Genomic DNA, 27,544 nt, shown 5'->3' with positions numbered 1-27,544 from the left:
ACCTAAAACACAACTTGTGATTGCGTAAAAATTCATATCATAGCACCTAAGCACTGCGTAATTTTTTTTAGTGTACCGCAGTTTTTCGGACTTGAGTTATTGAAACTGTACAAAATTTTACGTGAATTTATAAACAAATTTTGGTGTAAGTTGTATCAAATAAGACCTGTTTCTTGAGTTTGCATTGATCGTTGTCGAAAATTGTATGTTCACCTCTACTTTCCACCAAGAGAACAATGCTGAACTTTCTTTGAAACCTTGACGAATTTGATGTCGATGTAATTTTTTTTGGGAATTATTGGACCAGCTTGTGTGTGTTAATTAATGTTGAGTGTTTCTTGGGAGTTACTACTAAAATCGATAGATGCATAGACTTCGTTACTGATGAAATTCCATCAGTTCAATTTGATCGGAAATTTTTCCGAAGGCAACTGTGTAGGATATGATATTGTTGATGTTCAGGTATGAATGTTTTTGTGTTGTTCGTTTCATTAATTTAGTTTCCAAATTTCCCTTGATACGAATCGAAACCATAAAATAAACAGGAATATCATCAAATTCCCAACAGGATTTATTTCGTTTTAAAACAGTCAAAGGTTGTCTCAGAAGGTTGAAAAATTTCAAGTGAAAGTAAATGCATGAAGCCTTACATAGCAATCACATTATAAGCTCTCGGTTTTTCCGTGGATTTTCAGCGATGACAATTTATCGGAAACATTTTTCCTATTGGCATTCCGCTTTCCATTATATTCGTATCAGAGTCGGGGATTGGTTTTCCTTCGAATATGGCACGAACTCGGTTGTTTCAATTATAGCTTAATAGAAATTGATCAAAACGGCGAGTTTAGTGCATTTTCGAGACATCGAGGTGCAAAAAATTCAAGAAACTATTTTTCCAGCCTGTGAAGGAGGATTTAAAGGTGAGGCGTTCCGGGAAGTAGCCTGTACATTCCGGGTTCGTCTTAGGAACGTCTCCAGACTTGAAGGCTCCTCCAGATATCGAATTTGATGCGCCGTTTTCTTGTCGCACTGACAACCGGGATGGGCGACGCTAAAGTTCTTTCTCAAATTTATTCAGCCTACTGCGACAACCTTAATACACCCGTTATGGGAAAAATTCGATTCATCACGAATTCCTCAGGTGATTTTCGAAATTGTGTGATTTTTGGCGCGCGTGGTACATTTCGATATCGATCACCTTCAAATGTGACAATACAAAATGCCGTTCGAGCACGTGTTTTAGTCTGCCGGTTGTAGAAATCCTCGATTGTCCCTCATTTTCTATTGATTTCTAAAGGGAAAAAGGAGCTGCCCTTATGTTGAAGATCCCCGCACGTTTTAAGCAATGTGACCTCAGTGTATCCCTTGCGTTTGATTACTGTGACTGCATTGTCAACATGGGTACGCGTGCTGCTGCATGTAAGCAACTTTTACCTTATATGTTGTTCTTCACTGTCTTTTCATGTTTTCATTTCCGACATAATCATCATCACGCGGTGTAGCTTAGACGGCTGGAATTGGCAAGTTTTTTCCATTGGTTTAATTACTAAATTATATAAATATATGTCAATATTCTTAAACAATTGAAATCATACCTATACTTGATCATTTTCCCAAGTTATAAATGTGTGTAATACTTGGACAACTAATTTTAGATCTCTTTATTCCTTAGCTCCAAAGGACCATGTTTTTTATATTAAAATGGAGAAGAAAATACAAATTTAATTAATTGTTGAATATGCTGCTGGATCATCCTGCATTTTCTCTGGATATATTTGTCTCCATTCGAAAGTTCCAATCTTCTAATCCTTCTGAATGCAGTTCGAGAAGCCTCAACTAATATTTTCTCTTGCTTATTCGATTTCAAAAAGCAAGATCATTGTTTTATCGTCATTAAAAGGAATCAAGATCTTCTCCAGAAGTGTAATGTTGATCCTGGCTGCTACATGATAAATGTGACCTCAAATATTTGTTAAACAAGGTGAGTCTTCGAGTTGTACAAATATTTCAACAGTAGATTCTTGAGGTCAAAAGAAACACATTTTTCCTTTACCATTTTTTCCAAATCGGCTCGGTTTGAAAGATACAGGCTGTTGAAAAACCATAATATTATTTCTAGTTCTATCTCATAAATGGTTTAATCGAATGAAATGAATTTCGGAATATAGTTTCTTATTTATTTTCATGAATCTTTTTCGAATACAAGATATCATCCACGTCTTCCAGTTTTCTCATTATGACCATTTCATACCATAAAAATATCAAAAATTCAAAGAACCCAACTCTTGAAACTAAGTTCAAAGCTATCTAATGTAATGAATATTTGAACGTTTTGTAAAATATCAGTTTTTTCATATTTTCTCGTATAATGCGTCGTTTTCGAGTAATTTGATGTTCAAAAATAAAAAATATCTGTGATATTCGGAAAATTTGGTACTTTGGCTGAATGCTCTGTTCAAAAGATCCACAGATCTGTAGTGGCATAGATTCAACTTGTTATTCTGAAGGGAATTTTGTTTCTCCATGGCTGGCATAGTTCATAATGAAAACTTAAAATGGCTATATCTTTTTATCAGGGCCGAATCGGGAAAAATGCTATAGGAAATAATTGTTTCTTTTGACCTCAAGAATCAACTGTTGAAATATTTGTACGAGTTAAAGAGTCACCCTTATGAATACACAAATCAGAAACTTTCAATTAATTTTCGTGTGTGAAAATAAACGAAATCTCCTTGCTTGTCCTAGTCACGAGAAAGCCATCATTATGAATAAATGATTTCTATTGTCAGTAAAAAGTTTTGATGATATATGGAATGATCCTGTTTCTCAAAAAATTCGGCAAACCCGATCCTGTTCGCATAAGTTGACGTGATGAAATTGAAATTCCACTCCGGCAGATTCCCACTTTATTATCAGTTCAATAATTCACAACAACACGACTTCGATTCGATGCATCGAGAGATCCTGCTAGAATCCGTTTTTTTTTTTTTTCATTTGTAATCCCCGAGTAGATGCCGTGAGAATATTTTCCAATAAGTTGCGAATGCGATGGGGGCTTCACAACGAAAAACGGATTCCATTCCGCTTCAGAAATCGATTCAAATCTACTTTATACCACGTCCATTCAACCCGAGCTTTTGTGTATGAAATTTCGAATTCCCGGTATCCCGATGAATTTCTCGGAAATCCCGTCACTCCAGGAAGAGCGTTTTCATCCTTCGCTTGTTCGTCAGCGACAATTCGCTTTGCGAAATTCAATTTGCGATAACCAACCCGCCGAATTTTGCTCGCATTATGCGCGTCTGAAATTGAAGTTCCGCAGCGTAGGAGATATCAATTTTAGACTTGCATAATAAGCGGAAAACGGAAACCTGACCATCAACTGCAAATCGATCAGGACTTCGAATTCCATAACAATTTTGCGGAGGTGTTGGATAAATCTGCGGTTTTCTTGTAGATGCGCAGAGTTTTCGAGACTCAAGTGGCATTCACTTGTAATTTCCAGATATTTTTTGCATACGATCAAGACCAAAAACAAAACAAGTCACAATAACTGAAATGGAGAATAAAATTTATGGGATACGGCCAGAAGAAGGGACAATCAAGTAGATACTATGCCGACGTTTCGGATTATTTGAAACCTTAAACAATTCTTTGAGGGAGTGCTCTGCTAAGACGCCTTTTTTGACTGGGTTGTAAGAATATTAATGCTATAGAAAGTCGTGTTTCTAGATATCTTCCAGTCTGTCCGAAATAAGAACTTTCGCAGTTTTGACATGGTTTCTTATAGATTACATTCGAGAACATTAATATGGGAGGGGTAGTATTAATATTCACACCCCAGTCAAAAAAAGGACAATAATACTTCCTTAGCACAGCACTCCCTCAAAGAATTACATACTTTGGACTTCACCAATGTATCTGTTCTTGGACAACAGAGGGTATTTTGAAGATTATATTGACAACTGTCCAATTCCTCCAAAGACAAAGTTAAAAAAATCTGTCATAACTCTAAGCTACACCGTATACGTAAATATTAAGTTTATGTTGCTTTTTGGTCCTATTATTACTCGAAGATATCCACGATCTAGTTAAATTCAAATAATTATATAGATAGCGTAATTTCATGAATGTCAAGGTAAGTTGTGTGAATTATATGTTTGCTTAAAATTTAAGGAGAGAACATGAAGTGTGCTTTTTGTTATTTGTGCCATTCCAATTGATTTTGTTCCGATGGTATCACAAAATATGTACCTACTTGGTCATATTCTAATGAATTGCCTGAACTGAAAACTTGATTCTGCCACTCGATGAAAAAATCTGCGCACTTGTCAGTGTTTGATGCAAAAAAAATATCTTCAGCATAGCTGAATATCCATTACTCTTCAAAATTGAAGATATTCATTGAAACGCCAACGAAAACATAGTTCTCTAACGAAATATTGCATTTTTGACAAAATGAAAAAATCTCATCAAGAATCTGAGAGAAATTGACTAAAAATATAATAATTTATAATAATTATGAAAATAATGATTAATATTAATGATAATAATGAGAATAACCAGGGTGTTTTCTGAAATGCGGAAAAACTGGAGTAAACATCCTGCATGAATTTCCAGATTCGAGTTATTTTTAGGTTTATGTATAGAAGAAGTCCATTCATATAAAGAATGTGATGTAAATATTCATGTCGGTATCAAGACCATAAAAGAATAAGCCCCTTCTTGTATGTTTTGAGAGGTCATGTAGGATTTTCTTCCTGCTGTGGGAGTGCATCTCCATACATACGAATACACATAAATAACTTATAAAGGATATACTTCCGTGAAAGGCAGAATACAAAGGAATTCGAAAACATCCTACTGAGCTGTTTTCATGAATGGAATTTGTACTAATCAATCGATTTCTACAAAAAAAGAACCATCTGACCGACGTAAATTCACCGATTTATTCACGAAAGGAAGAGGAAGGATTCAAGAACTAACGCCTAAGAAAGGGATCAATCTCTTGGGCAGATGACATATGTATGGTATTACTTCTTGTAACATTGTGTATGAAATAATTACATCCTAGCTAAATGGTATGTGCCAATATTTTTCTTTGGTCACCACTTTATCATAATATCGCACTAGATCTTGGATATCGACGAATATAAACATAATCTCAACAGTATTTTGAATTGTTTTTAACAGTTACAGCCAAAATTAGAAGTCTGTATGATTACCATCTCAGACTCATGCAAGGCGTCATGCCCCCACCATCGGGGGTGGACATAGCCAACACAGTGAAATACTTCTCGCAAACGCTGTTATGTAAGTATCCTCAAATACGGGGTGTGGCAAGAAAGATGAGCGTTTTTTAAATTGCTTTGTTGAAAATCATTCGTCATTTTCAACCAAGCCTTTAAAAATTATGTTGTTTCACTGTTTTTTTGTGTGGCTTCACCCCTAAGCGAGAAATCCTAGGGTAGAACGAGCAAAGCCTGAAAAACTTGATTCTAAACTGAAAATCTCCAAAAACTTTTTTTACTGAACGTTATTTCTTGCTGCCAGACCCTTTGCTGGACTTCATCATGAAGGGTGTTTGGAGGTTCATTTCTCTAAAGTCACCCTTTTGATGACATTCGGTAAAAGTCATTTTAGACTTCTTGGTATCGGCCATATTGATTCAAAATTCTACGATTGATTCGTTCGACCTGCTCAAACAGCATAAATGAATATTCTACTAAAAATTGCAGCTGTTCTCAAAGACGTTACACATTCTCCTCTTGAACTCCTCAAAAGGCCGGACATGGACAATTTCCGGCTCAGCCTTTTTCCAAGTTTGGACTATAAAGGTCTTTACAACTCTCTCATTCCACTCTTGGAAGCGGCTCCACTTATACAATATGGAATACACGGTAAGTATATTATATTGAGCAATGTCAATATCGATCAATCCAAAATCAACCCAATTTCCAGCCTTTGGACAAGCTGTTCTGCAATGCCTGGGATGCCTACTTCCGTTCCTTGAGTCCGATTTGATTGACAATCTACCTCATTTAGCGGCATCTGCAATGGTTTTTTTACCTCCGAGCGTACATCAAGACATCATTAATTCTCTATGTTTTTATATTCTGCCATTCACAATTGGTAAGTCTATCTATGTGTAGAAACTATTATTTTGTTCCCTTGGAGTAAACCATGTGATTAAAAACAAATTCGAAAATGGTGATAGACCACATCATAACCCATCAGAATATCATCGTTTACGATAAACCATTTAATTCGTGAATTTCTGGAAAATTCTACCTCTCCTAATTGTTTTGGGTGGCAAAACGTTAAGCCACTAAAATAGTAACAACAGATTGTCCACTTAATTTACAGTAGTGATCAACAGTCTACATTATTTGATGATATACCAATGCGACATAGGACAAAAGGCATAATAACTACATACATTTTCCACTCTCACTCTAGTTCTCATTTTCTCATTTCGCAAATTAAATGGATGGCTGGTCTCAAGCTATCCCTATTCGACACATATGTGAATCAATGAAATTCCAGACAACGAATACAAATGAATACAAACTGATGAAAAGCCAAAGGAATTCCAGATTATTCTCGTAAACGTTCCAGGGAATTTCACTCATTTCAGAAATATTGTTGGAGATTTTCCGAGAGCTTCATAACTTTCGCTCAGTCCATCATAAATTGAATCGATGAACAATGCACACGATGCAACTGATTGCTACTGCCTTCCGCTTTTATTGGTTTATTATTTCCAATAATGAGCCTCTGGAATGAACAATGGGAAAATTCCTCCTCCTCTCTGGAGATAATTTTGTTGGAAATGAACTTAGAAAACGATTGATGTCTGAAAAGCTTTTAGTTCCAATCAACCAATTTGTGAGATAGAGAATAAAGAAGAATTCCGAAAAAACAGGATCAGACATTCTTACACAATAGAATTCTGGATCTTTCATCAATTGAGCTCTAAAGAATGCATTTTGCATCATGGAAGTTCAACATATTATTTTTTTGGACCCATTTTGTCTACTGTGGCTCCATTATTCACCCAATGGGGAATTCACTAGGTCTACAGTTCCGTTCTCTCTCACTGGATCGTGGAAATTTCAATTTTCTGAAATGGGGTGGACGTGCTGAAGCCCTCAGTGACTGGGATGAATCGTGATCGATGCTGACGTCCGTGATGTTTACCTGCAGATCCCGGTGGAAAAAATAATTTTCAGATCTGATCACTGGATTCCAACAGTTTGCCTTTATCGCGAGTTCGTTGACATTGCCTGGTAACAAGCGAAACGGATGTTTGCGAAGAGATTTTTGGTTTTTATATTGACACAAAAACAGACTTTCTCACGGTCTATCCTTTACAGGTAAACAGAGCTCAAATATGACAAACAGAAAGGTGAAAAAAGTTCATTTTCATCAATGAATGGCGAGGTTATTTTGAAGGAAATCGAAATTTGAGGGTATAAGCTGTTGAAATTTATCTGGTTCAAAATTTTCTGGAGAATAATTACTGAAATCGATAGAGAATAAAAGTTAAATTTGTTACCTGCGCATTCGCCATTTTGCAACCATTGAAAGTATTATTTTTCACTTCGAAAAGATGAAACATGAACTCTTTTTGGTTCTTATTACAATCTCCTGACAAACAGAAAGCTTAAATGACTATAAAAGTGGGAAAAGTTCATTTCTGTCAATAAAGAGCCAGCCTATTTTGAGTGAAATCGAAATTTTAGGTTGAAAACTCTTGAAATTTGAATTAGGGAAGATGGTGATGTCGTTCATCATTGAAAAGGCTTTTAAATTATCTACTTCAAAATTATTTCAGAATGAAATTATCGAAATGGGTAGATAATAACACTAAACATTGTTGTCTACGCTTTCGCCATTTTGCAACTACTGGGGAAGTAAATCTGCTTAATATAAAAATTAACAATTAACCATTACTTTCACCTCGAAAAGATGGAACCTTAACTTGTTTTCGAGTTAAATTATAATATCCTCACGAATAAAAAGATGAGCTAGCCAGAAAATGGAAAGAGTTCATTTCTATCAATGAATCTTGAGGCTATTTTGAGGGGAAATCGAAATTTGAGGGTATAAACTGTTGAAATTTATCTGGTTCAAGATTTTTTGGAGAATAATTACTGAAATCGATAGAGAATAAAAGTTAAATTTGTTACCTGCGCATTCGCCATTTTGCAACTATTGAAAGTATTATTTTTCACCTCAAAAAGATGAAACATAAACTCTTTTTGGTTCTTAATTCAATCTCCTGATAAGCAGAAAGCTCAAACAACCATAAAAGTCGGAAAAGTTCATTTCTATCAATAAATCGCCAGCCTATTTTGAGGGAAATCGAAATTTTAGGTCGGAAACTTTTGCAATTTGAATTAGAGAAGATGGTGATGTCGTTCATCATTGAAAAGGCTTTTAAATTATCTGCTTCAAAATTATTTAAAAATAAAATTATCGAAATCGGTAGTGATAACAATAAAAATTGTTGTCTACGCTTTTGCCATTTTGCAACTACTGGGGAAGTAAATCTGCTCACTATAAAAATTAACAATTAACTATTACTTTCACCTCCTAAAGATGGAACCTTTACTCGTTTTCGAGTTAAATTATAATATCCTCACGAATAAAAAGATGAGCTAGCCAGAAAATGAAAAGAGTTCACTTCTATTAATGAATCTTGACGCTATTTTGAGGGAAATCGGAATTTGAGGGTATAAACTGTTGAAATTTATCTGGTTCAAAATTTTTTGGAGAATAATTACTGAAATCGATAGAGAAAAAAAGTTAAATTTGTTACCTGCGCATTCGCCATTTTGCAACTATTGAAAGTATTATTTTTCACCTCAAAAAGATGAAACATAAACTCTTTTTGGTTCTTGATTCAATCTCCTGACAAGCAGAAAGCTCAAACAACCATAAAAGTCGGAAAAGTTCATTTCTATCAATAAATCGCCAGCCTATTTTGAGGGAAATCGAAATTTTAGGTTGGAAACTCTTGAAATTTGAATTAGGGAAGATAGTGATGTCGTTCATCATTGAAAAGGCTTTTAAATTATCTGCTTCAAAATTATTTCAAAATAAAATTATCGAAATCGGTAGATAATAACACTAAAAATTGTTGTTCACGCTTTCGCCATTTTGCAACTACTGGGGAAGTGAATCTGCTTAGTATCTAAATTAACAATTATCTATTACTTTCACCTCGTAGAGATGGAACATTAACTCGTTTTCGAGTTAAATTATAATATTCTCACAAATAGAAAGGTGAGCTGGCCAGAAAATGAAAAGAGGTCATTTCTATCAATGAATCTTGAAGCTATTTTGAGGGAATTCGAAATTTGAGGGTATAAACTGTTGAAATTCATCTGGTTCAAAATTTTTTGGAGAATAATTACTGAAATCGACAGAGAAAAAAAAGTTAAATTTGTTACCAGCGCATTCGCCATTTTGCAACTATTGAAAGTATTATTTTCCACCTCAAAAAGACGAAACATGAACTCTTTTTGGTTCTTATTACAATCTCCTGATAAGCAGAAAGCTCAAACAACCATAAAAGTCGGAAAAGTTCATTTCTATCGATAAATCGCCAGCCTATTTTGAGGGAAATCGAAATTTTAGGTTGGAAACTCTTGAAATTTGAATTAGGGAAGATGGTGATGTCGTTCATCATTGAAAAGGCTTCCGAATAATCTGCTTCAAAATTATTTGAAAATAAAATTATCGAAATCGGTAGATAATAACACTAAAAATTGTTGTCTACGCTTTCGCCATTTTGCAACTACTGGGGAAGTAAATCTGCTTAGTATAAAAATTAACAATTAACTATTACTTTCACCTCGAAAAGATGGAACCTTAACTCGTTTTCGAGTTAAATTATAATATCCTCACAAATAAAAAGATGAGCTAGCCAGAAAATGAAAAGAGTTCATTTCTATCAATGAATCTTGACGCTATTTTGGGGGAAATCGAAATTTGGGGGTATAAACTGTTGAAATTTATCTGGTTCAAAATTTTTTGGAGAATAATTACTGAAATTGATAGAGAAAAAAAAAGTTAAATTTGTTACCTGCGCATTCGCCATTTTGCAACTATTGAAAGTATTATTTTTTCACCCCCAAAAAATGAAACATGAACTCTTTTTGATTCTAATTACAATCTCCTGACAAGCAGAAAGCTTAAATAAGCATAAAAGTCAGACAAGTTCATTTCTATCAATAAATCGCCAGCCTATTTTGTGGGAAATCGAAATTTTAGGTTGGAAGCTCTTGAAATTTGAATTAGGAAAGATGGTGATGTCGTTCATCATTAAAAAGGCTTTTAAATTATCTGCTTCAAATTATTTTAAAATAAAATTATCGAAATCGGTAGATACTAACACGAAAAATTGCCATTTGCAACACCACTGGGGAAGTATATCTGCTTAGTATCTAAATTAACAATTAACTATAACTTTCACCTCGTAGAGATGGAACATTAACTCATTCTCGAGTTAAATTATAATATTCTCACAAATAGAAAGGTGAGCTGGCCAGAAAATAAAAAGAGTTCATTTCTATCAATATTTCTTGAGCCTATTTTGAGGGAAATCGTAATTTTAGTGTGGAAACTCTTGAAATTCAAACTGGAAAAGATGGTGAGGTGGTTCATCGTTAAGGAAGCTCTTAGATAATCTGTTTTAAAATGATTTCAAAATGAAATTATCGAAATAGATAGAGAACAACACTAAAATTTGTTGTGGCGCTTTCGCCATTTTGCAACGACTGGAGTACTAAACACGCGTAGTATCTAAATTGATTGTTACTTTTCAACTCGAAGATATGAAACATAAACCAGTTTTTGAGATGAATTACAATCTTCTCACGAACTGGAAGGTGAGCTAACCAAAAAAGTTTTAGGTCAGATAAGTTGTTGGCAGTATCTCTTGAGTAAAATTCGTTTTGTTCAATTATGGATTTTTGTATCAGCCATATCTACTGAATCTCAATGTATAGTTTCTTCTCCATATATTTCTAGCTCGTCATAACAACAGTCATCACCTGGAATCAAACGAAGTGAGCCTTTCCGTATCAGCAGTTATAATGATGGTCTTCCAATATTCTTCGAATCCAGCGCATCACTGTCAACTTCTCGAATGTCTTATGACGTTGAAACAGAACGTTCTCAAAGATATTCTGAGCGTTATAGCCTACGGGACATCTGCAGCGAGATCACCTGCAGCCAAACTCCTTTTTTACTACTGGCCAACCTTCAATGCGAACCTTCTCGACAGGAAAAACCTCATCGGAAAAATTGCAGGTAAACCTGAGAAGAATCGGACCTCTTTCAGATGTGAAGGGAGTACTTTATGTTGTTCACAAGAAATTAGTGTTGTAATAGTTCGGAAATCAAGGCTCTTTTCATTCTCAATCATACTGAACAACTATGTTCTAAACCTCAAAAAAATCCGGCGATCTGCTTCCTCATTATCTTGAGTCTCATGTTGAGAAGAGTCAGCAGCTACCAATGATGCATGTTTGAAAGCTGCTAGGCTGCAAATCGATCATCAATTCCTCACTCTTGTGGTAGCAGAAACGTTAGGTATTTTTGGTTTTTTCAAGGAGATCCGAGTCCCTTCGTGTGCCAAAGAGATATGTGCCCAAATGCTGGAAATGCCGAAGCTGCCAAAGTTTGTTTCGACCACTGTATAGCAATAACTTTCGCCAGTGATACACCCCCACCCCTTTACTTGTGTATTGAGTGTGCCAACGAGATCCATAGAGAGCATCCAAACCAGATGTTTTTCGATATACTACATCCAATGCAACAGGTTTCGATGGTGTGCGAAAATAAGGTGAGTCTGATTCAGATGCACGACCCAAGCAAAGCTTTTCCACTCTGCAACTTTTCTGGGCCATCCTTAGGGAGCTGTATATCAACAGCATTTTAGATTTTGTGAAATTTAAGCCAAGCGTTTTTTTTCACATCATATTTTCCAAAATGTTTCACCAAGTGATTTTAAGGAACTCCATACCTATTTTTGCTTCTTTACAGAACTGCCGTTCAACAGATAAATCTGCAATTTCTATTTGTTTCTCAACCGAATGTGCCAGCTACAATGGTAATCATCCGATTAGATATTGTGAGCAATGTCACAATAATAGACACAATACTAAACGTGGGGGTGACCATATAGTACATTTTTGCGTTCCACCTACTTGGGATATGGACTCAGAAATGCAAACTTATATGGTGGAAGCAATTATAAGGTAAAAACTGATTATATTGGAATGGCTCAGCTTCTTTCATCATTAGCCCAGCGTATCCGAAAACCGTTCTGTGAAATATTGTTGTAATAAATTAATTTTGTTTTTCAGTTTATTGAAAGACTCAAAGGTAGAACTAGTTGAAAACAAAGAAAACACTGAAGGTAAAAATACAGTTCCTACAATCGATAACATAACGATTGAAGAAAGGCAGCTTCTGGGCAGATACGGTGTATGGTTACTTGTCGGCAGATGCACACCAAAAGAAAACACACCAACGGAGATATTGGGCAGACTGCTCTCTATGCTCTTTCACTGGTTTCATATGACGGCGTACTCTTATGATGGTAATGTGCAGAATGCACCCCTATGCCAACTTTTCATAATGTATCTTTTGTGCATAGGAAAGGAAGAGAGTACACTAGAAAAATTAAAGACTGAGAATGTTTGTACGTGGCTCAGGGAAATCATCAGAACGCACAATGATGTTTTTGTTTCGTGTTTACTCCCTCATCCCCCCGATTATGCAAGAGTTGGAGGTCATTGGTGAGTCAATCTGACAGAGATTCAACAATAAACCAAACAAGTAAAGCTCGGTTTCGATGTCAGTTCGATGTTGTGGTTCTGTTGACTGTTTTTTCCACTTCCTGATGATACACTGACTTTTGAGAGAATCTCGCTTGGCACCAAACGATCCCGATTCATTTTGAAGAGGTTCAAGTCTCGCCCCGATCGAATTCTCTTCATCCACCTTTTTTGAATCTCCTTTCGGTATGCCTGAAATGGGAAATGGCGAAGAAGGTTCTTGCATTTTCCATATTCTGTAATATTCTTTATATCTATATCTCCATTTATTCGGTATGGAGATTTCTCCACTGGTTCCAAGTGTCCAAACTGATCAAAACTTATCCTTTCGTATTCGAGCCTCTCACCACCAATTTTTCGAAAGTCAGTGTAGTTTGGTTGTCTTGTTTTTCGGACTTCAGAGGTTGAGCATCTTAAGGGGCACGGTCATATAGCATGAATGTCTTTGTAAATCGATTAACCAACGTTCAGTTGTCGTGCTGTTCTTTGTTGACTCTTTCACTCTGTTTACACTCACTGTCGTGCATGGGCTGGACTGTGCTGCGGGAATTATTAAAATTTTTATTCGATTTTTAGGGACACTCTATCCTCCAGAACCTCCCATCTGAAAGAAGGTCTCAATAGACTCTTCTGCCTTGTCCCTTACGAGGTCATTAACCAGGATATATGGGACTACGTTATGCCTTTCTGGATGGAAGCAATAGTTAACGATGTGCCTGAGAAGGAACTTCTCGAACTCCGTATTATTTTGAGTAAAATTCTAGACACCGAAATGAGTCCACTCGGATTCGATGATAAAAAGATGTATCACTTCGTTGCGGAACGTTTCAAGAAAAACAGTGCCAAAGTGCAGGAACAGGCTCTGCATTGGCTCCAGGTACACGATAATATGAATATATTGAATACATTGCTCAGCTGTAGGGACACTGGACATGAACACCTTCAGAACACACTCTTTACCACTTTTTCACTGCACACTCTCGTTGGCACCTTGTTCTTAAAAACTTTTTAACTGTTAATTGATCTTTACTAACTTACATTCCTGTGAAACTCTCAGAAAATATGGGCAGTTTCCGAACCTTCATCCATTAACTCTTAAATTATTGTATGTGTTTCTCTTTCTTCGAGTACCACTGATTAACTGCTTCACAATTTTGAATTTCTTTATCGGAACGTTCATTTTTTTATATAATTATCAGTTTTCTTTCATTTTGGAAAACGTCCATTTCACAAAAACATTTCTCATTTGAGACTTCACATTCTGCAATCCATTCCAATATTATTTCATCGTAAATACAAGAATGAAGAAAGTGTGTAAAAGAAACTTTGGGAAATAATCTTTCTGTGTGAAAGAATTATTGTCCTGGCGATAACTGAAGCTTAAAAGGAAGGCTCGTAAGTTTTTCCATCACATGAAAAATACAGAAAAGTGTATTTTTGTGAGAGTGCCAGTAAAAGTAAACACCCACCATTCATACACCTTCATCACAAAAGATTCACACTATAAACAACAGAGAACTATCAGCATAAACACGATGAAACCAATTCGGAAGTGGTTTCCAACAATGCATGAACTCAGGAATTTATAATACAATTTGCAGACACTGACCCTGCTGGAAATCGTTATACCACTGAAATTGCTTTTCACAATTTTCGAAGATGGCGTTCTTCATATGAAAGATGAAACGGATTCAAAGGAAGAACTTTTAACGCCATTTCAGGAAACGGAAATGATCGACGAAATAGAAAGAGACAAAAATACAGCACGTAAGTAATTTTTGAATGAATACGACCACAAGCTCTGAAAGACAAATCGAATCCCTTAAAAAATGTCGGATATTGTTAGAACTTTTCCCAAAGTATAAGAAGCAGAAGAATAGAATATTTTGTGTTATGCTAACTCAACATGATTCCTTATCTGAACCTTATCTTTATTGACCAGAATTGAATATTTCAGTTTCTGTAGCCGAAGATGAAGATTCGGCAAAGACGTCCATATCATCGCATAATGAATTAGAAAATGACGCAGAGCACAATTTATCATGTTGCATAATTATGCTGGACATACTTCTGAAACAAATGGAGCTTCAGAATATAGACAAACACACAGGTCTCAATTCTTCGCTCTGCAAAGACGTTTGCTGGTTGTTGAAGTGTATGATCACCACAGCTTGGATTGGAACCCATACTTGCAATTCCAAATCGGAATGTACCCACTGCGAATCCTGCGTTATGTGGCACCAATTATCCTTGCAACTGGTCAAATATCTGTCTCCAATCTACCCAGCAAGACCACCCGATGTAAGTGAAATTGAGTTTTCGATTTTGGGCTGAACATATTCTTGAAATGTGTATTTTCAGCCTCCACTCGAAGAAACATTGGAGGACCCCACAAACAGGAAGAGTCCACCAGAGAGTGACAAGAAGGAGAAATCCGAGGTGGTGCTAAATATGCCAATGCCAGAGATTCATTCGATTGGTGGAGTATTGGTTCATATGCCCCACGTGTGTTCTGTACGACCCTTTTTTACACTTTAACAAACTTACATATCTAATTTTCAGTCACCCCTAAACATAACATGCTTTCAGATAATGACAGCTACGGTCGAAACTGTATCTGAACAGTTGGATTTAGCAGCAATTATACCAGCTGAAAAAGTTGTGTCTGCTGTTGCACGTGCGATTACTTTATCTGAAACTGATGTTGGTGAGTTTGCAGACTCACTTTCCCTTAAAATAGAATATATATGTTACGGCTAAAGATAGATGTGAACATAAACTCAAGATAGAGATAGAATTTTCCATTTTTTTTCCTGGTCTCATCTGTCCTTGAAATTTTTAGCAACAGCTACCGCTCAAATAGCCAAACCCCAACTTATAGGTGAAAACGATGAACCAATCGAACAAGACTCGAGTGATGATTTCGATAATTTCTGGCAAACTTCTGTTGGAAAGTTCAAATTCAATTTCGAAGATTTGCCACAACCCCTTCAATATATTCATCAACTTTTACAGGTAGTAATCAGTGTTTTACCTTGCAATTCAGTATCCTGAATGTCTTATTTTTCAGGAGTTATCGAAAGTTGATAAACCTGAAATAATGTACTACATGCTTCAGTGTTTGAATATTCTCATACTACATGGAGATGCTTGTACGAAAGCATCTAAAGAACACAGAGGGTTTTTTATATGGTGCCAGGAAAATTCGCTAATAAAAAAGTGAGTATTGAACAAAGGTCCAGATAATACAACCAATGGAAAGGTTGCTCTTGCTGTTGACTCTTCAGCACTGGATTCATTCAACGCTAGATATCTCATGGTATTTTTTTTTCAGCTTATGGGAATTGTGCAGTTCCGAATACTCGCATATTTGCCAAGAAGTAGTGCCTTTACTATTACATTGTATAACATTACCAGCAGGTTCGGATGTGTTTTGGAGACTGATTCAGGAAGACTTTCACAGCTCTGACTGGTGTGTACGTTTCACAGCTGTCGAAAGAGTCACTGTTATTGCCCGTTTCATGGATTCCACCCCTTTGCGAAATATTTTGCCCCTACAGGCTGCTTTAGCTAATGCCTTTTGTTATCTTATCTCCAGTATGGACGATACTAATATATATGTAGCTCAAAGAGCAACTTTGTACCTGGGAACTATTCACGATTCCGCAATAAAAGTGAGTAAAATAGTTTTAATTAGAAAACTTATTCAATTTTGCTCTGAGAATTTTTTATCGATGATGCATATTCTCGAAAATCCAGCTATTTCCTGAAACTATCGTCTTTTTTAGCATTCTTCTGACTGAAAATACCATTTCATTCTTTAGCATATAATGGCTGTGACAGTCTTCCAAATTTTGAATCCTCAAACTCTGAAGGTTGATGTTTCCTAATCAAAATTTGAAAAGTTTTTGGTATCCCAAATATTACACGGGAAAACTGCCATTTGGAACCATTAACAACCCAAACCTCTGGAATTTGAAAAGTGATGACACGTACTCTTCACTTTTATATATGCACATAAAAATTATTTTTTCGAAATTTTAAAAATATTCTTGAATGAAATACATATCAGAAATATAAAATAAACTGTTTCAAATTACTTTTTTGGTTTTATTTTTTGGTCAATCGCATCCTGAATATTATTTTCCTTGTATGGATTGATATCTTTTTTTCCAGTCGTTGATTATGTGTTTAGAAACTCAATTCGATACTGTAATAATCGATAGACCAATGGTACTGCAATCATTATATCAACTCCATAATTCCATAAGCGAACGAAAAATTTTGACATGGGACTTTTTTCTGAATCGTTTTGATACCTTATTTCTCGAAGCCCAAGTGAACTTAGAAAAATCTGGTGATATTTCGTATTTAAGAGGTGAGTAAATATTATTAATCATTAAGTATTATCATCTCCAGTTGCTCCATGTTGCTTTGTTGTTTGTTATACATAAGGATAGCAAAATTGATCAGGACAATATTCACAATCATATACGAATTTAGTATGAACAAAGCTGCGCATTCGCCAATTTGTAACCTCGTATGAAGTAACTATTAAAATTTCTCGTGTTCTTTGAAAACCTGAAATTATTTCCTATTAACCATCCGAGTTCACATCTACTCTACATCTGTTCAATCATTGTACTCTATTTTAAAGCTTTCGAAAAGTATAAGGATACTTTTCGAAAAACCTCTGAGGCTTGCTCGTGAATAGTTGAAGACTTCTTGCTGCTGTACTCATTAGTCTTCTTTTTATTTTATGAACTTATCACCCAGTCAGTGCTTTGGTTCGACAAAACAAGAAAACATTTTTTGATCGAATGAATTTTCCTTAGATTTAAGAAACTCGGACATAAATAGCGAAGCATTCCTCCGAAAATTACATAGAGCACATGAGGCCTTATCACAATCAGAGGGAAGTGCAACAAGTTCTGTCAAAACATTAAGTGCAAGTTTTGGAACTAAATGGCCATACAAAAGGACTATGTCAGCACCTGCATCAATCATCACGAAACAGGAGAATAAGGGTGAGTGTCCACATTCTTTTTTCATGTTCATTTAAATAAGCTGCAGAATTTCACGAAGGTTCATTATTTCCAAAGTCCAAATTTCCGATTCAGATCGCAATGTCATGAAAAATAATAAAGGGAGTATCGATAGCAATATATATTTCAAAACCCAAGCTAGGGAGCTTTTGAAATATTAAATTTTCAACCATCAGAATCGTTCTTGATTACAGAGGTTCGTTATTGGAGATAATGAACCAAAACGCCTCAAAATATCGCTAAAATTTCTCAAAATTTCATATCGAAATCTATAATTCATTCTGGTTCCAAAAAGGGTTTTCAGGTTATATAACGAATTGGCTTGACGGCTATAGTAGTGTATAGAATATTTGGTATTCACTGTTTAATATTTCCTACTGTCGCAGTTGTTTCAGAAACGAAAGAAAAGATTTACAATCGACAATATTCAGCACCGATTTTAAAGAGGAAAAGTTCTCGTTTTGGACTCGGTCAGTTTTTAGGCACTAGTAACAGCATTCAAGGTAGATTTAGGTGTAGTGTCTTGCCAGGTAGCAGCATGTATGTTTTGACTGTAGTTCTTGATATAAGTTCGTTTAGAACTTCTGAAGAACAACTTGAGTGTGTTATACTTGATGTGGAAATCATGGTCTGGACCCTTAAAGACGAGCTACATTCCCTTCATTCATCGATAATATCTTGGTTTTCAAATATTCTCAATTCTGAGCCAACGAAATCAAAAGGAACATACGCAGTGAGTGTCAAAATAAAGGGAAAAAAATTGTTGCCACCACCGCACCAATTATTGTTACCTGAAAGAAATTATAACAAATGAATGTACAGACTTTTCGAAACTCCCTATATACGTTTGACAGCTTAATTTTGCGGAGTACCTAGTATGAGTGCTAAAAATTTTATCATCATCCCAGGATTATTGAAGCTACAACTATAGAAGCAGAATTTTAATTCGTTTTGGAGACTCATCTATGTGTGACAGTGTTTTATGGTATTGAAGAATTCATCTTTAAAACGGATGTTATTCGATCAATGTTCTGTAGTGTGCTTTTTAAATTTTTTGTTCATTTACTTTCAACATTTCTAGAAAAATAACACATTTCTTTCATACAAGGAATTTCAAATGTCTAAGGTCGTTTTTTCTGAATTTTTAAATACTAATCATCTAAGGCTGCCTTTTCATTGTTCCATTTTCGAATAGATATCGAATCAGTGATACTCTGCATGAGGTTTGGCATGAACCTTATCGGAAGTTTTGAAGAACATCCAAAATAAAAATGCCGTAATGCTGATGTTCAAAATTTTCCAAATCTTTCAATATTCACCATCATTTCCTTACACTAACATGGTGGAGGAGGTGAAAACTGAGCCCAAAACTTTTTCGTCCCCTCTTGTACTGTTCAAGTCAGAAGACAAAGGAAAACAACCGAGCAAACACAAAAACATGCGCATTTAGGACGTGACACTTTTGATTATTTTTATATTTAACCCTTTCTCTTAGTCTTGTCAATTCCATCGATCCTTTGATAATGAATTGAAATTTCACTTCTCAATTTTCTCCAATAATAAGGCAGAAACTTGAGTTATTTTATAATGTGAAAGTGGAGTTTCCATAGCCTCTAATTTCATATGGAATTTTTATTGAAAAACGAGAAATAAAAGGGATCAATAAAGTAATCCCGACTACGCAGTTAACCTAGATTTTTTTTTATTTTGAATTGGTATTCAATGCCAACTCAAAATGTGCTCTAGTTAAAATGATGATAAGGGGTAAGGTAGGCCCATAAAAAATAAAATAGGTGGAATTTACAAAAATCATTAAAATAGGGTGTAACTTTTCACTCACGCACATAGATTCATGCTAAAAAAAAAAGCATTCAGGATAAAGAAGAATACAGTTTGAATCGAGTTCTCATTTTGTATTTTCGAACTTAATGAATTATTCCTGATTTGAATCAGATCATGATATCTCGTAATGAAATTCCTTTCGATCTGTCTTAAAGCTTTTTCATTTTATATGTAATGAGGCTTAGATGATTTCAAAAATGGAAACTCGAAGAGACTGGTGAATTTTCCCCTTCAATATCGAGTGTTAATTTATTTTCCACACGGTAACATTCAAACATAATTCAGAGTGCCAGGTTTTCTCATTTTTTCCAGATAAAAGAAGGAATGCTGTTCTGGTAAACACCAAAACTTACAACTGCATTGTTTTAATCCTAGCAACCAGTAAATAAATAGTCTGAAAAATATCTCTCCGCACAAACACTGTCATGTATCCCGAACCAATTTCAGGATCACCCGGAAATTAATAATAATAATAAAATAGAGGAAATTTGCTCTTCATGCGTAGATCGTTCGGTTTGAACTAACCGGAAGGTTGTTGAAAACATAAAACAGGTGTCAAGTGTAACAGCGCAATTCACAATAACCCTGATAGGTTTCAGTAAGTAATGTTTTTCCGGAAACCGTCAATCGGAGCTTTTCCGGGAAGCTTTCCCAGATTTTCGGCTGCCTAATTTTGACGTTACAACTGAAATGTAAAATTGAAGGTAAAATGTTGATTTTTTTTGAATAATTTGAGATGCAGCTAGTTATAAATTGTCTTTGAATACGCGTATCCTAGAATCGATATGGAAATATGGAATCAAGCTTAAACACGTTTTTCCTCAACTTCAAAATCTACATTTCAACTCCGTTCGGATGTAGGAATTGTGGTTTCATTGTTCTCTTTTTAGGGGAAATTCTAAAAGGATTTGGTTAATCGTAACTCGAACTGTTATAGTGAGCAGCTTCATAGTGGAATTTTTTGCGGTTACGGTTGAATTTTCGGGGAAAACCCTGAAACAGGTGGGTTTTTTCATTGCTTCTTCCCCAACAAATCCATAAAGGGGGTAACGCCCTGATGTAACTCATATTTTTTTCATTTCGCCGAGTATTTTTAGAAATGGAATGAATTTCAATTGAAACGATGAAAGGAGCAGTAGTAATACTATATCAAATATTCGAAAATTAAGCTGAAGAAAGTGAAAAAAATTCAGATCGCGATCTACCAACAGAAGAAGGTTAGGTTTTATTATGTTTCTAATGACTAAGGAGATCCTCGAAGATGATCTTTCGAAAAAAAATTTTAATAGGACGTATGTTTACATATATATTGCTACACTTCTCTTTCATATTCGAATTTACAGGCGAAGGGATTAAATAAATTTCAAACATATCCCCAACGAATTGGCCTTCTTTTAAATCTACACCCCCTTTTCATATTCAAAAGGCAACATATAGAAACACCATGATGGAGGAAAATAATAATTGGCCTCTTTCTTGATACAACAGCTATCGAGAAAACTTCTTTACTCAGCAGCTCACTAAATAATTGCTTAAGTGGAACAAAAATGGAGATATAGAAATGTGGTGAATGTTAATATGCTTTCTACTTTCTAGATAAATACAATGAGTTTAACGCACAGCTTCATAAAATCACTTTGTTTCATCTCACATATTTGCAGAATTTGGGGAGGCTTTTTAGCGTTTAACTAGAGCTGGATGTTTTGTTGGAAATACATTGAGCATGCAAGTTCCTTAGGACTGCACCCTTGACTTCTTGTGTTAATTTACGTGAAGATTATATGGCGAAAAACATCTGGTCAGGGGTGGAGCTTGAAGTTCACTATTTTGCAAGGAATAAGCTGTTAGATGTTCTATTCGAATAGGCTGATAGATATAATTGAAACATTTGGTGGGGATGTTTCTATGATGAGGAAAATAGTTATCCTATGTTGTGATTTTTTATTTTCATTTTAGACGGTCATATGCATTCCATGAATGTAGTAGATGATCAGAACATCCTCACATTTCTCCAAAGAGTGATTGATCTGGAGGAAGCGGACAAAGAAACTATGCATCTCCTGGTCTTCCTACTCATGCAATTCCTATCGAGATCTGACCAAGCTTATCCAACGGAGGAAAAATACTTGTCTAAAATACAGGGCATAGTTTTACGTCATTTATACTTACTACTGGGTTACAGTCAAAACGACAGAGGGATTTATTTAACGCCCCAGCGTTTGAGAAACTCCCCAGCTTTCACGGTGTTCATTTCCAATCTACCGCAGGTTCTTGACCAAAATCACATGATGGGTAGATTACTGATTCCAACATGTTTGATCCTTCTTCAATACGCACCTTCCCCTTATTACATACCGAATACTATCGAATTCCAACAGCCATCATACAGTTTGCGAGCTTTGGATTCTCATTTTAGAAAGCACTGGCTGATGTCCTTGGTCGTCATGCTGTACAAGGTGAGGGTATCTTCTTCTTTTTGCCCTGAACATCTCTTATATTTGCAACGTCAATTTCAGTATCAATACAATCAACAACCCCATTGTATGCAGCTGATAGCGCTGGTCAGAATAGTTCTGAATACTCTTGATTCTCAACATCATCACTGCAGAAGAATTGCAGCAACTATAATAATGGGAGCTCCACCAACCAGATCCAGAGGTAGGAATATATTTCAATTTAAAATATTAAGAGAGATCGAAATAAACACCCACCAATTGTTGGAATAGTTTAAAATGTATTGGTGCACATGTTTCAAAGGGTGTGATAATTCAACGATGAAAAATAGGACATTCAGGACATAAGATGATCTACCTATAATCCTCATGTCTGCAGAAAAAGAGTAAATGGGGAAATATCCTATATCTAATGCCAAATTGACACGATTTTCTATTCACAAGTGATTGAAATATTCCAACTACTGCTGGATGTTCTTATTTCAATCTCATGTACCATAATATTCAAGAATAGTTTAATTTCCTCGTCATCAGATGTTAGTCAACCATCTTTGGGCACTGAAAACGACCATGCTGAGAGGACCACTCCCCCATTATCCCCAATGTACTCCTCCGATGGGCAGTCTGTCCAAGTTTCCTTAGGCTCTAGGGGATCTAAGACCCAAGTTATATACGCCAAACCCTATTCAACTACTAGCATGGAAACCCACTGGGAAGAAACGGTGCAGTGCTTACGAAACGGTAAATAATGACAATGCATATTGCAAGAGATCGAGGGCGAAAACATTGTAATGATTTCTATTGATTTGCAGAAAAGAAATGGGAAAAACCCGAGAAGAAAATAACGGAAATAGCAGATGATGATACGGAGTCAGAGCTGATAACAATTCCTGAGAGCGATCAATCTGATAGTACCCTTCAGGGTAGTGTTCAGGATTCTTTTGAGGAGGTTCCTGAAGATTCGTTTGGTGAAAGATTGTCTAAAACATACGCAACGATAAAAATACAGGATCAACTGGAATATAGGACACCGAAAGAGAATATGTTAAATTCCCAATCCTCATGTAAAAGACCAACATGGATAATCGGTGAGGATTCCGACTCCCACAAATCTTTCACAACAAAAAATGGAAAAAAGGAAGACGATACCGATTCCAGTAAAGGAAGTTACAGTTGCAATAAGGTACACACCAAGCATGTTCAATTGAACAATAACCATAAAATAACAGATTGCCATAGACAGTCATCCAATTCAAGTGATTCCAATAAACATAGTAGACCAACTCCTTTAGGAAAACATAAAAAAGTTATAGAGCCTAGCATAACTCCAGTTTGCACTCCGGTATCAGACTGTGAGGACTGCTTCAAGAATAACCAACAGTTGCTGTCCACGCCATCATTGGAAAGACTGCTGCCAATAGGATCTTCAAGAATTCCAGGTAGGTATCTCATTTCAACATTTGACATGCTTACATTAGAGTTGGTCAGAAAAACTCTTCCAAAACCTTTGTTGCCATTGACGATAATCCCAGAAGAAAAAATTGAGTTCTTCTCTTTCGTTTTTCAGAGAAAACCTTCGTGCAGACTTTGGAGTCCCAGCTGGAAATACCAAATCAAGAGAGGCTCTTGCCAATAGGGCACCACACGAAGGATATTTCCCAATTGGTGGAAAAGGTACGACAAGCACTAGACCTCAACCCAATACCTCAAAAGACTGACAATAAAGTAGATTCAACCGGTAAAAAACAAGCAGGGCAAGAGCCTATTAGTTTTATGCCTCACAGTCCTCGAAGACTGATCAAACAGGTGGCACTTGAAAGTCCTCCTAATCAAATGGACCAAGAGGACGTTGCCTCACTTTATAGAGCCAATCGACTGGACCAGCAAAGTGAGTTATCAGTATTTGACTTTGTAGTTACAAAACACGGTTCACCAATCTTAAAAAAATGTGCTCTCTTCGAAGGGGAGAATTTGAACAACCAGCGTCAAAGGATAAGAAAAGCTGGACCATTCACTATGGGATCTTACACTTTGTGCAATCCTAGAAAACCAGGATCTTGGTTAAGTCCACAGTTGTCACCTGGTCCTGAAGGGCAAGATTTAAAGAGAAGTTCTTCGAGGATGGGTGAAGAATGTATTGGTGAGAGATGCCCGGAGTGTGGGGCGGTCAGGGAGGAATACAGCGATGAGGAAATTGGATTGTGTATAGTTATTTTAGGGACGTTCATTCATCGGGAGCCTACTTTAGCCGCCCCTCTACTGCCAGACATTTTGAGCATTGTTGGAAGGTACAAATAATGAATTTTCCATGTCTTTTTTCATGTACATTCCAAATGTTTTCAGAATTGCGACTAATCCGCTATATCCTTGGCAGAGTGATAGCAATATCCATTTACCAGGCGGAGCTATCAGTGTAGCCCATCAATTCTTGAGATGTGTGTTACATCAGTTGGCTCCAAACGGTATATTCATCCAAATGTTCCAAACGAAAGCATCGGAAAAGTTACGTATACAATTTTTCAAGAGCGTGATACAAGCTCTCATCGATTTCAACGAACTTAATCCAATTGCACCCTTACAGCTTCTACTGGAAGTAAGTTGGTACGTTTTCATATATGTACAGTAAGAATTTATGTTTCTTTTTCAATCTAGATGATGAATTCCAAGAAAACACTTCCTATAGATACACTTCCAACAATTCTTCAAAATATTTCTTTCTATTTAAACTGTCTGCCATTGGAGGCAGGCTTGGGTCCTAGTGCTCCAATGTGGAGTACAGTTTTCCAGCAATTGGAAGCATTATTCAGGAGGATCTTGTTGATACTGAATATTCTGGAGGACGTTTCTTCCCTATTGAAAATAATGGTATCACTGTTCAAAATTCCACCCATAACACAATACAGGGTAAGACATCATCAATGGAATTTTTCGAATACCTTTTTTTCAATCATATTTCAGGGCATCTTGGAACCTTTCTCGAAAATATTGAGCTATGCCATCCAGAACCATCAACTCAAATACAGTTGTTTAGTGGAGATTTGTTACCTTTGCAACCGGGCTTTCACTAAGGTGATATTCAAACCCTATAAAACTGACTATTTTCTACCTTCGACTGTTCCAGGAGAGAGATAAACTAATTTTAAGTCGAATGGTTGTTTTCGAACTAGTGCAAGCTCTGAAATTCAAAACAACAATACCGGATTCTAACCTTTTGATGCTCATCAATTTGATTCTCCAGGTATGCATTGTAATTTCATAACTGGAGAAATGATGAGATTGTTTTCAGGACATCGGAGGTTCAATTCCCACCAATGTTGCAATGAAAGACTGGAAAAACTATGGGTTGGATTATATGCCTTCGTGTACGACAGGTATTTCAGAATGCATGAGGCTTCATCTGGCAGAAATTCTGGAGTTTCTAACAGACTTCCACACTATATCCAAAATGAAGGTAAGTAGTTTTTTCATGTAGAAATTGAGTATTTTATTGTAGACAGAGGAGAGATGGGCTGCTTTCAAGCATGCATTTCATTTCAGAGCTACTGCAAAGGTATTAATGTTGGCCTAAATGACGATACGATAGGAGGCATCATAAAATGCAGCGTGGCTCAGTATTTAGCTTTGGAAATAACAAAGGGTAATGGAAGAGATAACAGGGCTGTCAGTAAATATCTGCCATGGTTATACACAGCTTCAACATCTCAACAGAGGTATCATCATCTCTCAAATTAGTTGTACATGCTCTACTCTCAATTTAATTTCATGTTATCTCGACAGTCCTAGGGAGTTTGTAGAATGCATTGGGCATATAAGACTACTGTCATGGATTTTATTAGGGTCCCTCACGCATAGTGCTCTGCAAGGAGTGGGAGTAACAGTAAGCCAGCCTATACCCCAGGAGGCGTCTTGTCAGATAGCAGATCACATTCAAGTGATAATGATTGGATTTGCTGAACAACCTAAGGCTTCCATACTTCACATGTCATCATTATTTCACACTTTTATTTTGTGTCAGGTAAGAGATCTCCGCAACCCTAGAAGGTCAAAATCGGCCCAGGGTATAAGATATTACTCCTTTTCCTCTTACAATCATTGACCTGTTCAATCCTTCAGCTATGGACTGTTTACTTGGAACAAGGATTGACAAATCATCTACCAAGCACTGAGGCTTATACAGTAACAATGAACATCCTTTTCGATTTTTGGGCTAAAGTTACACCCTGTATATTGCAACTCGTCCAGCATTCGAAGATGGTAGGAGGCTATATAAAATAATGCAAAGTTTAATGATAATAATTTTTCAGTTGAGTGAAATTGTGAGCCTACACTTCTTGAGTATGATAGAAGCTTTACTAGAATGTCAATCTACATTTGTTGGAAAATTATTACCGCTGTGGACTCCCGTATTATGCTCGAATCAAATACAAGTGAGAATTTAAAATGATAAAATGATTCTCTACTTATGAGAGATTTTTCAGTTGCCAGGACATCTTCAAGTCAGGTTACAATACTGTAGGAATTCCCCACCATCAACTCAATCAGAAAATATGAACCATCCTGAGAAAGCAAAGATAAATCTGAATAATGTCTTATTATTAAAATGGCTGCAAAGACTCCAATTCAAAATGGGTCAAATAGAGCTACAGTCTTCAACAGCTACCCATTTTTATTCCCTTTAGCTAAAAGATGTTTTTTATGATTTGGTCAGATTAAGAACGAGTTATAGGGTATTAATTGAAATTTTTAAATTGTTACTTCAGTTGATGTTTACTCTGAGGATGACATTGTTGAAATAAAAGTTATTTTCACAACTGTTGCCACTGTAACTTGATCCAAAATGCAAGTATTCCACAGAGAACTTCAAGAATTTACTAATTTAACAGAGACAACTTTTCATTGTGGAAAACACTGAAATAAGGAATCAAAATGCAAAACTCAACAATGAATAATTTAATAAAGCACCACTACACCTACTATAATGTTGAACATCATATGTATAAATCAATTACCTAAACATATACAATCTCAATTCGTCCAGATACTACATTAGAGAATCAAGTCCACATCATATTGAGTTGAACTAATTAAATCAACCATTTGAAAAACTATACAAAAATCAGGCATATATAGATTTCGAAAATAAGTGATCAAAATATTAATGTTTTTCAAAATTCCTAGTGATTTCAGTACTTTTCAAGCAATGACAAAAAGAAATGAAGGTGTTTTGCTGATAAAAATGTAAATGTGGCTATATTTTTCTCATTATAAATCTCCAACAGCACTCTGTGGAAGTGATTCAAAATTGAGGAATCCAATTACAACAAAATTTCTACAACTATTGGAAAGAATT

At 35.9% G+C, this 27,544-nt stretch overlaps 1 protein-coding gene across 1 annotated transcript; it reads left to right on the top strand.

The window, feature by feature from the left end:
* Positions 1-27,005, top strand: LOC123321557 (protein unc-79 homolog). The gene is made up of 36 exons (XM_044909219.1): positions 1-462; positions 1,298-1,419; positions 5,194-5,313; positions 5,739-5,900; positions 5,962-6,132; positions 11,041-11,322; positions 11,625-11,857; positions 12,058-12,272; positions 12,381-12,815; positions 13,431-13,731; positions 14,456-14,621; positions 14,812-15,155; positions 15,216-15,368; positions 15,444-15,561; positions 15,697-15,869; positions 15,925-16,073; positions 16,189-16,528; positions 17,031-17,232; positions 17,690-17,881; positions 18,286-18,402; positions 21,698-22,197; positions 22,258-22,399; positions 22,729-22,935; positions 23,007-23,633; positions 23,762-24,082; positions 24,158-24,482; positions 24,538-24,787; positions 24,847-25,098; positions 25,153-25,263; positions 25,316-25,432; positions 25,481-25,645; positions 25,732-25,904; positions 25,972-26,209; positions 26,308-26,448; positions 26,499-26,621; positions 26,673-27,005. The coding sequence occupies exons 1-36, from the start codon at positions 443-445 to the stop codon at positions 26,871-26,873; spliced, it is 7,908 nt and encodes a 2,635-aa protein (XP_044765154.1). The 5' UTR covers positions 1-442; the 3' UTR covers positions 26,874-27,005.
* The last annotated feature ends 539 nt before the right edge of the window (positions 27,006-27,544 follow it).

This window comes from Coccinella septempunctata, chromosome X, assembly GCF_907165205.1.
Source record: "Coccinella septempunctata chromosome X, icCocSept1.1, whole genome shotgun sequence".
NCBI lineage: Eukaryota > Metazoa > Arthropoda > Insecta > Coleoptera > Coccinellidae > Coccinella > Coccinella septempunctata.
The sequence above is the reverse complement of the archived record's forward strand: the minus strand, read 5'-3'. Positions and strand labels throughout refer to the sequence as shown.